At 35.9% G+C, this 17,044-nt stretch overlaps 1 protein-coding gene across 1 annotated transcript; it reads right to left on the bottom strand.

The window, feature by feature from the left end:
* Window positions 1-1,522: 1,522 nt before the first annotated feature.
* thbs3a (thrombospondin 3a) lies at window positions 1,523-15,580 on the bottom strand. The gene is made up of 23 exons (XM_043262083.1): window positions 15,384-15,580; window positions 14,250-14,456; window positions 13,776-14,029; window positions 12,914-13,016; window positions 12,792-12,818; window positions 12,619-12,701; window positions 12,474-12,525; window positions 11,572-11,720; window positions 11,295-11,435; window positions 10,534-10,608; window positions 10,290-10,442; window positions 9,646-9,756; window positions 9,158-9,265; window positions 8,463-8,622; window positions 8,256-8,374; window positions 7,417-7,469; window positions 7,002-7,204; window positions 6,736-6,914; window positions 5,987-6,035; window positions 5,716-5,912; window positions 5,438-5,610; window positions 2,240-2,379; window positions 1,523-2,071 (listed from the first exon to the last, which is right to left on the bottom strand). Exons 1-23 carry the CDS (start codon window positions 15,457-15,459, stop codon window positions 2,010-2,012), a joined length of 2,874 nt encoding a protein of 957 aa, XP_043118018.1. The 5' UTR covers window positions 15,460-15,580; the 3' UTR covers window positions 1,523-2,009.
* Window positions 15,581-17,044: the final 1,464 nt, after the last annotated feature.

Genomic DNA, 17,044 nt, shown 5'->3' with positions numbered 1-17,044 from the left:
TTCAGGCTCTTTGTTGGCTGGATGGAGGCGGGGCGCTGCGGGGCCGCTGGTCCTTTTGTGCCCCTCACATTTTGGGCAAAACCAGAACCGCCGCGCTACAGACGCGTCAAAAGCATGACACCGGACTATACAAAAAGAAAAACTTCACAAACAGCGACGTGATTTCAACATCGCGTTTTGGGAACGCTCTGAAATTCTGGGTGAGTGAAAAAAACTCATTTTGGGCAAGATAAAAAACTTTCTATTTTGTGACGATTGTTATTATTATTTGTTGGGGATATTTATTTTAATGACTCGTTATCTTAAACGACTTTCTTTTCTTTATAGACAGTTGTCTTTTGCGTTGTGCATTTTTTGTCTGCTGGACTACTCGCTGGTCAACAGATTACCCCGTTACTAAGCAACCGGTCGTCTAGAACGGTGATTCTCAACTAGCAGCAGGCGTTCGTCGGGAATACTTGGAACGATTACGATTTCGCGTCGCTTTAAATCTGAAAAGCAACAGAAAACAGAAGCTAAACGTAAAATATTTATCTGTCACTAGTGTATAATAAATTAATAAAAGTAATAGCGAACAATGCCTTTGATAACCAAAATGCATTAACATTTACGAATACTGAACTCACTCTAAATGTGTAAATAAATAAAATTACATATATATACACTTCTTCTACACTGTAAATCTAGTGCTACATATTAATACAAGATATACTGTGATAGTTTTATGGTAAAGGTTTCACATGCTGATCACATGGGCTATTAATAAGATCAGCACTGACTGATTACATTATTTAAGATGTAAAAAAATGCACAAAAGCATGCTTAATATTTAAAATTTCACAAGACTCAAACAATGTGTGGCTTTAGTGGCCCCATGGGTTCCAGTACCCACCTGTGCCACGCTGGCCCTCACTAAGAGCTAAAATTAAAAACATAAAATTTAAAAATAACTTTTTTTATATATTTCAAACTTAATATGTGATAACGTATTATTTTTTGCATTATTGTATTTGTGATCATCTGTTTATAGTTCTGAGGAGAACTCCCAAGTCTTTAAGAGAGTGTGTTTGTAGTCCTGGGGTCTGGCAGGTGTGGGATGTTGTGCACTGTTGTTCAATCTCCCGCCAATATTGCACTCGTCCCGGCCTCCCTGACCACGAGGAACACGCGACTCCCGCTGCAATCTCCCGCCACAACAGCCGCTTATGATGAGCACGACCGCTAGGGCGGCGCCAGCTTGCAGGTTGTGAGTATATGGCACTCACCAGCTTACTACTTACTGAATATTCTGCAGTATGCATCATACAGCCTGTACTTTTGTGCATTGCATACAGTACTCCATACAGTGTGCACTGATTACACTGCAGAGTTTGGAAATAATAATAGATAAATTCAAGTGTTTATGCATACAGAAAATTCACATGTTGTGTGCGTATATAAAGCACAAAACTATACAAGCATGTTATTCCAAACATAGCATAGATCTCTCAATTGAGTTTATATAAAATGTTCATATATTACGTTTAATATAATTTTTTTTTATTTAAATATTTCTATACATATGCTTGAGCCTAGCTTGTGGCACACAGAACAGGAGAATTTTGGGATTGACATATTAAATTGTAATTTTTTTGCCATTTTAAGAACTGATTTCTGTTTTTGTCATTTATTAATAATGATTACAGGACCATTTTGGTATTGGTTGTGTTCTAGAAAATACATCATATCCCTTTATTTCAAGACAGCTGTTAATGCAAATGGACTCTCTCAAACATACACTCATACTCACACATTATACGTCTCCGCGATGACATACGACACATAAACGCACGAAATGTAAAATAAAAGTCTTTTCTCTCATTTCATTCAGTCTCCTTATCCGGAGTGACACAGACGCTGGGTAAATCTCTCATCTGTCCTGATTGTTCGGCCCCTCGCACACAAGAGTTCAGTGGCCCCACGCTGGGTTTCAGAGGGTCTAGAGAGAGACGGAGGGCGTCTCACTCCCCTCACACCTTTATGTGCATTAGAACCTGTTTACGGTGTGAACTGAAGTCCTCCGGGACGGTATCTGGAAAAGAGCAAATTTCATGTTTCAGTTGCTTTGCGAGTGTGTTGTTTTAATGTTGTAATCCTGTTTTTTGTCAATAAACAGCTTTTATTCAGAATGTGTAGATTTTAGATTTCTTGAGAGTCTTGGGACTGTGATTTAAATATCAAAGAGTGGATTAATCTTTACCGTTACAGCGGTAGCGCAGATTGGACCAGATGATGTTCTCTTGAGAGAAGCAGAACACGCCCAGGCGCCCCCCTCTCATGGTGGTGTCAATCACAACATTGGAGTCAGCCACCATCTCTGCGCCTTCATACAGCTTCACCCTGCAACAGGAGCACAAGCCCTCTTACATGCCACAGTAAAGAACTACCGTGCAGGACTGGATCTAAATTTAATATTGGACAAATAACTAAACTTGTTTGCGATGCAACAATATGCAAAAACAACCTTAAGAGCAAATGCTGAGATTCATTTATAAGACCACAAACTGCATAAATAGAAAGATGAACAATTTTTGTATATGTATATATATATATATATATATATATATATATATATATATATATATATATATATATATATATATATATATATGCTTGCAATGTGAGTGTGTTTTAATTCATAAAAATATAATTGTTAATATTAATAATAATAGTAAATTAAAAATATAAACTACTGCTTCAGGTGTGAAGTTTTTAATAATTAAAATATTTTCATATTCTCTTATGTCCACTAAGTGATCAAAAATAGTGTGAAACGGTAAAATCCTTCATAAATCATTATAATAGTCTGATATGGTGCTGAGTTGTTATCAGTTATCACTGGTACTTAATTACTAATAATAGCTCTTGATATTATCGATGTTGAAACGTTTTTGTTTTAGTTTTTAATATTTTTGTGCAAACACATTTTTGCCCTTGAGATTTTTGATTAACAGGAAGCTCAAAAGAACTTAAAAAAAAAAAAATTGGCAACAGAAAGGTCATGGCTACTAAAAATTCAGCTTTACCATCACAGAAATAAATGAGACTTAATATATATAAATAAATGAGTATAGTAATTTATAAAAAAAGAAAAAAAAACTAATAAATGCAGGTTTGATGAGCATAGACTTCTTTCAAAAACATCAAAAAAGTTTTAAGTTTTGTGTATATTTAAAAATGAATTAATGCATTAATGCATTAACTAAAATATTGAAAATATTACAATACATTTTATCTTCTACCAAATGAAAAATAAGCTTGCACTGAAGTACCTTAGAGTTTTACTGGACACATGACCAAAATGCAATTTTCTCCTTAAAAACCCTTTTATTAGGCCCTTCTCAATGCACGCTTATGAGGTTGGTTGAATTTTATTATTCACATTTAGCATTGCTGACCCAATTTTTGTTTGAGAACTGTTGTTCTAGAATATTCAGTCTGAATGAAGCCGAGAGCTGTTTTACACTACCGGCCGCTGCTAAACTCCACCTGCTCACCCTCTAATTACCTGATAATAAATGAGATCTGATTTGATTTAGCGGCAGGCTGGACTTAAATTGCATTATGTATGAGCGGAGCATGTCTGCAGCACTATCCAGCGTGTGTGTGTGTGTGTGTGCGGACTGAAGTCCAGTGCTCTATTCACTCCTCTCACTGAATACAAAGCAGGTGTGTTTATGTGTGTGTGTTTGAAAGGGCCCTTACAAAGCCTTGGCTACACATTGTCTCACAAAACTGTGCATACACGTGTACGTACACACACACACACACACACACACACACACACACACACACACACACACACACACACACACACACACACACACACACACACACACACACACACACACACACACACACACACACACACACAGCTCCCCCTCTCTTCCTGTAGGTATTTATAAACTGCTATAAACTTGGCAAAGTTCTGATCTAAAGCGTTCGATAATCACGCAGACTCAAAGTTTGAAAGCTTAAGAACCGCTTAACCGTCAGACGAGAAGTTACTGAAATCAATTTCAGTTGTGACATTATTAAAAAACACATTTTTGAGCCTTTGCCGGAGTTCGTTTGTCATCTCTTTAGAAAAAAAAGGCATCTGATTTACAACACAATGCCAAGAAATTACGCAGTACAGGAAATCATACACAATACATGTTTAACTGTCCTCTGCGGTCCGTTCTCTCTCTTTCTTTAACGGCCCGTCCACTACAGTAGTTTCCGTTGGATCTGCATATGAACAGGCACCAAGAAAATTCTTGCCAAGGATTTCATTGGCATGGCAACCACAACAATGGGCGGCCAGGGGGCCCAACCACTCAGCAGAGTCTCAGGGGTGTGAGGGGGCAATAGAGGAGGGGGCGATTGAGAAGAAATTTTAAGGATAACTAGTCTACCCCCCCCACCGCCCTCTCTCCAGCACTCCAGCACAAGCCTCCATCAGCTGCCAGCGGCTGGGATTGCGCCCTCTTGTGATGACAAAAGCGACCCACGATCAAAGTGGCTTCAAATATAATCCAGAATGGATAACAGTAACATTTTGTAGCACGCTGTAAATTGAAATATTTTCTAAAAAAAAAAATTAAGTGCAAAAAAGGTGGTTTACAGTTTACGCGACCATTTAAAAGACTTTATAAATGTTTATAAATCAGTAATATTTCTTTTAGTATCAGAGTGATATATTTATTATTAATATTTACATTTGTATATTTTGTTTTAATTTATAGCATTATTTAAAGTATATTTTGTCAATTTTATTACGTTTTTTAAAAATATGTATATTATTTCGTTTTGAGATTTTTTTATTTTAGTGCTGGGCAACTATTAACCGTGATTAATCGCATCCAAAATACGTTTTAGTTTGTTTAATATACATGGGTACTAGTATAACATATATTAAATAACGTATTTTGGATGCATTTAATCATGATTAATAGTTAAAGACACACAAACAGTATGCATTTTGAAAATATTTACATGTATGTTATATTTAAATATATAAACATTAATTTTTTCTTAAATATATATACATGCATGTGTATGTATTTATTCATATATACAATAAAGTACACACACATATATATACTAAATACTCAAAAACCTTTATTTTGGATGTGATTAATCATTGCCCAATGCTATTATTAGTGTTGACAACAGTTGACAGCTGCCTAATATTTTTGATTGATTTTTTTATTCTTTGATGAATATAAAGTTCAAAAGAAATCAATTGGTAGATTAAATATACATTTAATGTTACTTCAGCTCAATTTAATGTATCCTTGCTGAAGTTTTTTGTTTCTTTATTGTTTTTTTTTTTATAAAACTAACTGACCCCAAACTTTGAACAGTACTGTATATTGAGTTACTTCACAATTGTCTTATTTGTAGGAGAACTCACCTGATGTAGCCGACCTGTGGCCGATGGCTAAGCTGCCACCGGTACGAAGTCTTGTCTTGCCAGCCGACGTTTCGTGGGTCTTTCCAGAGCAGTTTCACCTCTCCATCCGTATCCCCCGTGTGCCACAAAGCATTGCGGAGGAACTCACCTGGACCTGTACGAGACTTCACTGCCTACATGAACACAGAGTTTCAAAGCCTTGCTCCCCAAAAGCTCCTATGTTCTTCGGCAAACCAGTGTATTTCCACGAATAAAAGCGATTTGAGCAATATTCGCACCTTGAGCTGCAGACCAGGTTCAGCCATGGCCCTGAAGGGGATCGACTGCCAGTACGTCTGCTCGGTCTGCTTCCACATCACCACATAGAAACTAGATGAATCCTGATAACCAAAGATGAAGCCAGCGTAGTCGTCGTCAGTCACCGTGTTAACGTGAAAAGTTCCCTCGAAGTCCACCCCGTTAAACGCTGTGTAACCTGTGGAGAAGTGAACAGTTTGCGTTTGAAAGTCCACTGGGCGTTTAGCTACTAAACACTGAAACCAAACTTACCCACTGCCAAGCCCGGGTCGCTGTTCATGGTTTGAACAATCTCCATACCCTGAAACACACATTTATATAATGTCTCAATATAAGCACTTAGAAAAGCACCTTCAAACATCCATGAAAAAAATTTAATGCTTCTGTATTTTTTTTTAAATTTCCATTTTTGACCACTATTTTGCTTTTTAAATATCTTATAATGACAAATAGTTTCTTAATTTTTGTCAGGAGTTATGCAAAATCAAGCCTAATAAGCCTTTAAATATGAGCCACTAAGTGTATATTTGTTATGTACATGCATATATTTAAAATATACATATATATATATATATATATATATATATATATATATATATATATATATATATATATATATACACAGTGCACACACATATGTTTGTATTGGATGTTATTAATCAATTGACAGCACTAATATATGCACGCACACACACACATACACATACATAAAAATATACACATATGTGTGCATGCAGGTTTATATATATATACACACACACAAATACTTGTAATTGTGGTTTATGAGGACTAAAATATACATATAAATAAGTATCTATATATCTATCTATATATATAATTTTTTTGCAAAAACGGGCCATGTGAACATTAGACACTGTTTCATTCATACTCTAGGACAGAAGGCACCCAATAAACATCAGTTAATTATTTAAAAGTAAGATTTAATCTATAAAAAAAAAGTAGTGCAACGTGAGAGCAGAAGGAATCCCATGATGCTTTACCTGATTGAGGACCACCCAGTTCGGGTCGATCTGAGCGTCACCCTCGGGGTCCAGAATGACTGTCTGATATGCTCTGAAATCCGTCAGTGTGACTTCAGCACTTTCTGGACACACGTCGACTAAATCCATCACCGCATCATTGTCAAAGTCATTCTCACATACATCACCGACTCCGTTACCTAAACACCAAGACAGAAAAAGTATGAGATGAGTCACTGATCACAGGAGGATTATTAAGCATTAGTGATAGATGTGAACACTCTTACTGTCTGAGTCTTTCTGGTTGGGGTTGGAAATCAGTCTGCAGTTATCGGGTCCAATGCCGTTGATGGCGTAATTGTCCGGGACTCCGTCGTTATCATCGTCCTCGTCACAGTCATCTCCGATGCCGTCATTGTCCGAGTCCAGCTGAGAGCTGTTTGGGATGTCTGGGCAGTTATCTCGAGTGTCCTGGTGTCCGTCTCCATCACTTCAAACACACAACATTTAACACCATGAGCTGAACTGTGTGTCTGTGATAAAAATGTATTATAAACGCAACAATTAGACACTAGATGGCATATATGGCATATAAGTCTTACTATATATGTTTTATATATATGTGTTTTACATATATATATATATTATATATATATATATATATATATATATATATATATATATATATATTTGTTTACTCACGTGTCTTGATTGGTGTCACAAACATCCCCGACTAAGTCATTGTCTACATCTGTCTGTCAATAGTAATAATTGAGATCATTATTCATTCAATTAATTATATAAAAGTATATGGAAAGATCATGATCACTACAGATGCAAAGACTAGCCATTTTTCAGTTACTTGAATGATTTCTTAAGGAAGAGTTCACTTTCATTCCTAACAGGAGTACAATTATTATTATCCCTGTAGCTGAAATACAAAAATATATATATATTATTATATTAAACAAATTCCTAAATGAAAATTAGAAATGTTTCGTGAAACAAGTTTAAACTCACTAACTGGAAATAAAGAACATAAAACTGAAATAAACAAATTAAACCCAAAAAAAGAAAAAACTGCACATTTTTAAATTAACCAAATAAATAAACAAATACACAAATGAAAAATAAAATAATAAATAAACTTTGTTTTGTGATGAAATTATGAATTACACTGGTTTAAAAATATTATATTGGTTAATAAATGTTTAGAAAATTATAAATGATGAACAATTGTACTGCAAAGTGGATAGTGACAGGTGCTATTAAGTTTAAGTTTCAAAATGGATAAAAATTTAATTTTCATACAATATATTAAATGTAAAGCCTTCTGAAGATACAGTTTATTATTATAATCTGAAATGTAATATATTATATAGCCTTTTATTTTCCACAAAATACAGCAATTCAGACTGGATTGGAAAGACATGAGGGTGAGTAAATGATGACACATTTTTGGATGAACTTCTTTTACAGACTGTATCGATGTACAATGCAAAGTTTAAAGGTTTGAAATAAACTAAGACGGGATGCAGTACCTGCATGGGGTTGCTGATCTCAGGACAGCTGTCACACGCGTCCCCGACTCCGTCTCTGTCCCGGTCCGTCTGCATTGGGTTCGGCACTTTGGGACAGTTATCTAACACATTCTGGATTCCTGCAAAACATCCACACTCATCACGCACACAAAGATGATGTTGTAGGGCCACAAAAAAGATCACTGTGTCAAACTGAACAGTCTTTACCGTCTCCATCGATGTCCTCGTCACAAGCGTCTCCCTCTCCGTTATTGTCAGTGTCTTTCTGGTCGATGTTGGGAACGGTGGGACAGTTATCACATGCATCACCGAACGAATCAGTGTCAGAATTCTGCTGATCTTTATTGGAAACCAACCGACAGTTATCCTGAGAAAAAAAAAAAAAAAACATCTAGTATTATAGTATTCTAATTTATTTTGTTTCCAAAAGCACCAGTGTAAATTTAATTTAGACAGCATATCTAGACTTTTTTTCTGACTTAGTTAAGACGTTAGTTGAAGTCTCAAAATGCATTAGATAGAATAATATATAATTTATCAAAACTGGAATCCAACTCAATTCTTAATTTGTCTTTTTTTCTTTTTATAATATTGCAATAAATATCATATCTTGGACTACATATCGCAATAATATCATATCACGAGTGTCTGATATCCCTAGTATTTATTCATATTTTGAATTAGATTTTTTTTTTTCATTTTCATATTTAATTTCAAGTTTAGTTGTAGTAAATTTGTTATGCCATTTTATTCTTTTTTTTTTCCATTTCCATTTAGATTTGATTTATTTTTAGATCTGTTTTATTTTATTAACTCTAGCATTATTTCGTTATTCCAGTTAGTTCTCAGGCAGCATTTCTAATTTTCATATTCAGGTTTTGTTTAACAATAACAGATCACACCTCTACGTTCTTTATTCCATCTCCATCTGCATCCTCATCACACTGGTCTCCAATCCCATCATTATCTGCATCTTCCTGACCGGAGTTGGGTGTGAAGACGCAGTTGTCCTAAAAAAACACACAACATGAACATCCCCAGTGCAACACTTCAAGACAGAGCAGCATAAAATCCTGCATTCAGACAAGGGAAAAAGTTCTGGGACTGCAAGCTACGATTAATCTATCATATAAAAGTCCAAACACAAAAACAAACTTTTGTTTATGTAAACGCATTACCTCATCTAGGATGAACAGCTTAATTTCCCTGAAAGGTACAACATGTACGAACGATTGCGCTTGAACTGGAAAGAATCAAGTCTATAAACCATCAGAATAAACAGAACAATATGGTTTCCCAAAAATGATAAAAACTCGCATCAATTTGGTGAATGTTTATACAGCACCAGTGTGCGCAGGGAGAAGGATTGTGGGTAAAATGAGTCTCCAACCTGTTTGCAGTGCTTGTCATTGTCCATGCAGGGCAAGGAACGATCCGGGTAACCATCAATATCAGTGTCCTTCCCACAGGTGTGACCGTTACCGGCCCATCCGACATTACACTAAAAAAATATACAGAAGTTCACCAGAAAACAATGCAATAAAGATATACAATACATGTAAATATAATTTGTTTTTAGTCCTAAGCCATGATGAATTGATTGTAGTTTTAAACTGCGTTGCTCTCAGTAGCCCCGGCCCCTGTGAAACCTCATTGGCTCAAAATTGTAAATTAAAGGGATAGTTCACCCAAATATAAAAATATAATCACCTTTTCCTCAAACCTGTACTTTATGCAGTGGAACACAAAAGATGATGTTTGGAAAAAAATGAGTTTTTTTGCCTATACATTAAAGTCAAAGGTAATTAAAACTCTTTTTTTTCTTTTATGTTCCACAGAAGAAAGAAAACAATACAGAATTGGAACAACATGAGCAGGAATTACTGATCATTTTCATATTTAGTTGAATTACCGGTTTACGAATCTAATATGTTCTGACCGCATGTGATTGTGTGACAAACTGCAATCTTTCACTGAATTCTTTACACGTCGCCTCTAGTTAGGACGCGATGTGTGTGTATTGTGTAGACATACAGCGCAGGTGACGTCTCCGCTCCGCTGCATGACGCAGTGAGCGTTAGTGTCACAGGGGTTGAAACTGAGCGAAGCGCACGATTTCCGAGGGAAACATCCAGCTGTCTGATTCCCGACATATCCAACCTTGCACTGACCGCATCGATACGATCCCTAAGAGGGGAGAAGAAGTTAAAAACATTAACGTATACACTTTGTATGATTTCAGAGAAAACGCATTGGGGCTTTTGTGCCTCATACTCACAACGGTGTTGATGCAGATGGAGTTGGGTGTGCAGGCATTGGACAAATCAAGACATTCATCGATATCAGAGCATTCCTGAAACAAATTCATCAGAAAAAGACACTAGTTGCTGCTTGTTTTGCTATTTTGCCATTTAATGCAATGGCATTCAAGCAGTTTTATCTTGAGCCACTGGACCTAAAGGTGACTCTTAGCATATATTACACTAATGTTCAAATCTGAATTCCAAGCATTAGAATTACACATTTCATTAAATAGTTTGCCATTTTTGATAGTCCAGTTGCTTTCCTCTGCTCAAAGGACTGGTGGATGAAAAATAATTAATTATAAGCAAAAAAAAATTTCTAGGAAAATAAGCTTATTTAGTGTTTATTTGACATTTTAAAACACATTTGCATTAAACTGATCAAATGTGTAAAAACATTTATATTACAAAAAATGTCTATTGTTTATACAGTAATTGCAGTTCTTCTGAATTTTCTGTTGAACAAAGAAAAATTCTTAATAGTCATTTCCACAAAAATATTATGCAAATCAAGTGTTTTTAACATAGCTAATAATACTTGCGCAGCAAATCAGCTTTGTAAATTACATGACACTGAAGTCTGGATTAATGGTGTTAAATATTCAGCGTTGCCATATAGAAGAAAAAAAAAATACATTAAAAAAATTATTATTAACATAAAAAAACAAAAAACATAAAATTGCAATAATATTTCACAATATACAATACTATCTTTGATCAAGCGATTGCACGGTACCTGATTATGACTCTTTGCATATTCCAGACCGAAACCAGAGAGAGGAGGACCCCAGAATCCGGGTGGGCAGGGTTCGCAGGTGAAACCTTTAGCTGTGTTAACACATGTGCCTGGTGTATAACACGGCTGAGCCTCTGCACACTGATAGGGAGAGACACGCTAGCATAAAACAGCTTTAACAAATCAACACCGATGAGTAAAAACAAAGGAGTGTGGATTCTGGACCAACACTTGTCGGTATTCGAAGATAAAGCCAGCACTAAATACCCTCACCCACCTCATCTATATCCTGACAGTGTGTGCCATTCCCTGTCATGCCCTCCGGACAGGGGCCACAGCGGTACCCTGGGAATTCGAACGTCTCCATGCAGCCTACGCCCTTAAAGCAGGGGTTGGGCTGACAGCGTGAACGAGGCTCATGAAATCCTTCAAACCAAAGAGACGCGATCATAAGAAGTCAGGAAGAATCTATAAGCTCAGTACATCTAATATCATGTGAACTATACACACACACAAAAGAATCTAAAAGCTATATTTTGAAAGTAGGCAGTTTTGTAGGGATAAACACATCAAATATTGTCATATGACCTCATTATTGACTTTCTAATTCAGTTCTATGTAAAAGCGTCTTGACCAAATGTGTTACATATGTAATAATTCATTTTAAATAATGAGGGGATTGAGGAGTGGCTTTCAGTTTACCTGAAAGCGGCAATTATTTTCATTATTTTTGCAATTTTAATAAACATTTCACCTTTATCCTAAACTGTTTGCCATTTTTTGATACTGCTGATGATTTCATTCTCCCAAATAACTTGCAGGCAAAAAAATAATTATATACTACCGCTCAAAAACTGGGGTTAGTATGATTTTTTTTAGAGAGAGAGACATTTCTATTATTTTCTTTTTTATCTATTTCAAATAAATGCTTTGTCAAATATTTTAAGCAGCAGAGTCGTTTTTAACATGACAATGATAATGATGATAATAACGATAATAAAAAGAAGTGTTTCAAAACAGATTATTTATTATTTATATAATTACAATTAAACTACATACTTTTGAATGGTAGCATTTTTACTCACGCTTTGGTCCCATGTAATAAACAGCTTGTATAATAATTATAATAATAATAATGGATTGGAGAGGATTGTTAGATGATTTTATGTTGCTACTCACCACACATCTGGCACTCCAGAATAGCATTCCTGATAAGAGACATTTCTTTCACCTAAATAGCGCATAAACACATAAATCAGACATGTTCAGAGCAGTTGCACTAAGCATTAATCTTAGCACAGATACCCTAAGCATTAACTCACACCTGTTCTCTGATGTCTTCTCTCAGCTCTCCCAAGATCTGATTAAAGATGATCAGCTGGCCAATCAGAGCTTTAGTGTGATCACCTGCGCAAAAAGGTATCACATATTTTCAAACGAAACAAGGAAAAAAAAACAAACAAATTGCAGATCAAGACTTCACCAATGTATACTCGCCTAGAATAGAATTAACCTCGCCGTTCACTGAAAAACAAAAAGTTTAAACAAAAAATATATGAAAGCAATCAAAAACCACATATTCATGCTCTATATACAGTCCTGTGTTCATGTTGGCTGACCTATGTTGTATGAAGAGGCGTCCCCCTGAAAGGGACAGTCGGTCAGGGCCCCAGCTTGGGCAACAGTGCCCCCTAGTGCCAGTTTAAGATACTCCACTGATCCCTGGAGGAAACATTTGATTATAATATTTGATTTATTGAGTCTTGATATCTGGATTTTAGCCCTTAACCAATTACAGCAAATAATGTCTTTTTTCATTCAAAAATAAATCAGTAGTTTACTCAATAAAATCCAGAATTCTTTATTTTATTTAATTATTTATTTATTTTTTTTAAGTTTAATAATTTATAAAGAATACACACTGTTCACATCATGTTCACATTTCTGCCTTTAATTTTTTTATTCAAAACAATAAAAAAATATCTGTCCAAAAATCTGGAGCTATTTTTTTGTTTGTTTGTTTTTTTATTTATTTATATTTTTATTCAGAAAGCAAGCCTTCAATCGATCAAAATAGTCACAAAATATTTTATTTCAAATAAACGCTGTTCTTCTGAACTTATATAATAAAAAATATATATATTATGCAGCACAACTGTAACATAATAACACTGTAACATAATATATTTTTTGAGCACTAAATAAGCATATTAGAATAATCACTAAAGGATCATGAAACCATCAAAGAAGATTCAACGCAAATAATGTAAAAATAAAATAAAATAAAATAAAAACATTTCAATTAAAATAATATTCTGCTTATTTTAAATGGAAAATAAAATTTTGAATTTTGCATTTACACTATTTTTAATCAGTTAAACGCAGCATTTGCTAAAGAAAACATATTTTAATGATAGTGCAGGTGATGTGAAAACATAATCAAGACATCATATTAACAAGGTCATCCTACATTGGTCTCACCTGCATCCTAGTGTATGCCTTGTGGCCATTACGAATCTCCACCAGCTCTGCATCTCTGGGCAGAGCGACCAATAGAGGCAGCCGCTGGGCGGAGTCAGCCAGGCGACAGTTCACATAGAGCTCGAGGCTCAGGTGCTCTCTGCGCAGGCCACCGACACGGAGAATAATAGACTGAGAGCGTCCGTCTGCCAGATTTGGGCTCTGCAGGTTTACCGTGTGCAACTTCCCATCTTCACGAACGTACCGGATCAGAACTAGAGCAAAACAAACCTTTAAGAGCGCAGGCCGAATCGGCAACCCGTTTGATCTACGCCGTGTGATTTTACGAATCGAAAAATGATTCGATAAGTTAAAAAGTGGGCACTCCTGAACAGAAAACAGAGCCAATTGGCTGTTGTTCGACATTATGCAGTCAAGTCAACTTAGAAGGAGAGCAAGTTGATTCTGATTATAGATTACAAAAAAGGCCATTACCTTTGTTAATCTTGCTCATGATGGCGACCTCCAGGTATTTCTTGTTATCCTGCTTGTTGTAGAGGCCCAGCAGAACTCCACCCAGTTTAGCAGGCAGACGGAAGGAAGACATCACATACACATCACTGAGAGTCCTCAGAGATAAAGAGATCTTCTCTACCGCAGCCACGGTCTGCTTCACATCCTCCAAACTCAACACGTCTATCACTGAGAGAGCCAAACAGTAACAATAACGCCCCGCTCTTCCAAATACATATATTGCTATTTTTCCAACAATGAAAAATGTGTGCACAATATTTCACTATTTTTTTTTTTTTTTTTTTTTTTACAATGACAGTTTATAGTGACCACAGCTGTCAAACCCCAATAAGAACCAAACCAACAAAACGCAATAGAAGACCCACAAAAGCAGTCTATATGACTCTTGCACAGTAAAGTCCATATTTAAATTTTTTTACATAATGACCGATAATTGTACATTAGCAAGCTTTTTAGAATTTATTTAGGTCTTTTCCAATACACCATGTCTCTTATTTAGGCTATCATTATTCAGATGCAATCCGTGGCATTTATTTTTTAATTATTCTTAATAGTTTTAATTCCCTTGCCAATCTGTCTTTTTATGTCTATGTTATTTGGTTGCTTAAAATAAAAAATTTAATTATTAAAATTGTTCAAAAGTCAGTAAGTATTTAGATTATTTAGTACTGGAGAACTGGATCACAGCTGGAAATGAATCCTTTAGAAAAGGTTTGTGAAAGGGGTCTACTGATTCATTGAAGAAGAAAAAAAAACATGAGAGTGAATGAGGACTTTACTATACCCTACTAGTCTCCTCGAATAACCTAATCTAACCTAATCTAGTCCCCTAATTCTTCTTCTGTAAGATCTTTAATGACAACAGACGAGCTCCGTTAGGATGTTTCTAAAACTTTCTGAATACAGAGTGAAAACTAATTAAAGACAGCAAAAACAGTGAATGCGAATTAAAAACAGAAATTAATTTAAAATATAATGGCCGATATACAAGAAAAAAAGGACAGCTGTTAATTGTCTATCATATAATAACTACCTGAGAGAGGTCAGTGTAACTAATTATGAAAGTTAAAAAAAAAAAAAAAAAAAAATCATTACCCGGTACGTCTTGTTTCTGCGCGCTCTCTGCGAACCAGACGAACACGAACACGAAGAAACCGACCCAAACTTTCATGTTTACAAATAATTCACGCAAAAGTCATGCAGAATATATCCAGAACAGATTCGTCGGCGATGCATTGAAACACGAAATATTTCCACTGGAACAAACCTGCGCTGTGCAGGAGAGAGAGAGAGAGAGAGAGAGAGCTGATCTGAGATCTGAGATCCGCCCTCCTCCTCCTCCTCCTCCTCCTCCTCATCATCATCACACAACACATTAATCTCGCTTAAAACACACGCAAGATTGTTAGCACGCGCAGACTCAAGGGGGCGTTCACAAAGAACGCGTTCAGCGTTCCAAAACAAACCGGAACAGCTTTTTTTAAGTGCAACTTTGACAAGCGGTCTTCAAATCCCAGTGCTATAAAAAAAAAAAAAACAGCAGGCTATTTATTAATAATAAATAAAGGCAGTTCGAATTATGCAGCGTGTGCCTTTTGTGATATATATTTAATATTTAGTTAACTTTTTTAAAATGTAATTTCTATTTTACACTTTAACCCCCCTGAGGTACCAAGGCCACCTTTGATATTGAAACACTGTAAATACTGTCCACACTGTAAATAAAGAGTACTGGAGCATGTTTTGCAAGAAAATAGCCTACTGTCTTATCTTATCATCTTTCAAAATACAGCTTTTAGATTCTTGTGTGTATAGTTCACATGATATTAGATTTATTGAGATTATTGATTCTTGCATTTAATTAATGTGACACTAATTATTTGTGAAAGCTACTGGCAATTTCTGAGTGACAACTAAATCCAAAACCATTTTTCAGTGTTTTTAAGACCTTGCACTTACTCCACGGTGAAATACATAGAATAATACGCATGGTTATACCATAAAAATATATATTATATTGTGAAAACACTGGCTTTTATGTCTATTCTCAATTCCAGCTCTCGGTTTAGTGCCAGTCTGCTTGCAAACACAATCTTCTGGCATAAAGAAAGAAAATGCTGTTGACATTTTAAAAGCAGAGCAGTATGAGGGCTGTTCAGTTTCAGCGTCCAGTCCCGACAGTCCGTCCTGGGGTGATGTTTATTTTTCATTACCTCTGAGTTTCCCTAGAAACAGCTTTTAACAGCAGGTGTCGGGGGAACAGTTCTGTCATACTTGAGCTTTACTGGACCCTGCAAGCAGAAAAAAAAAAAAAAAAAAAAAAAAAGTTGAGTTTTTTTGTACCGAGTACCATCAGAAAGCACTCTAAATGAGGAGCTTGTTAAACAGCCCTCTTCCCAGAAGGGAAAATATGAGTTTTGAGTAAAATCTTCACAATGGAGTCATGAATCAAACTTTTACACCCTGAACAAAACCAGAACCAGTTTGGTCCATGACACATAGTTCAGAGCATAACCCCACCCACTGCTTCCCCGTCTCGATCCCTGTGTGGAAAATGAGCACAATCCAAACGCATTTTTTCTCTTTCTCGAACAGGAATTCTTTCCCAGATGATTCTTCTGAGGTCATTAAACGATGTCGTGCGGCTTCGGGGAGCTCCTGATTGCTGTGGATCTACTGCTGGGGAGGGGGGTTCACTATGTTTCCACACACAAACACAAGGAAACGAACAGGAGCCAGAGAGAGATTCCAGTCTG

Source organism: Puntigrus tetrazona, chromosome 16, assembly GCF_018831695.1.
Source record: "Puntigrus tetrazona isolate hp1 chromosome 16, ASM1883169v1, whole genome shotgun sequence".
Taxonomy (NCBI): domain Eukaryota; kingdom Metazoa; phylum Chordata; class Actinopteri; order Cypriniformes; family Cyprinidae; genus Puntigrus; species Puntigrus tetrazona.
This window is presented reverse-complemented; position numbering and strand designations above follow the sequence as displayed.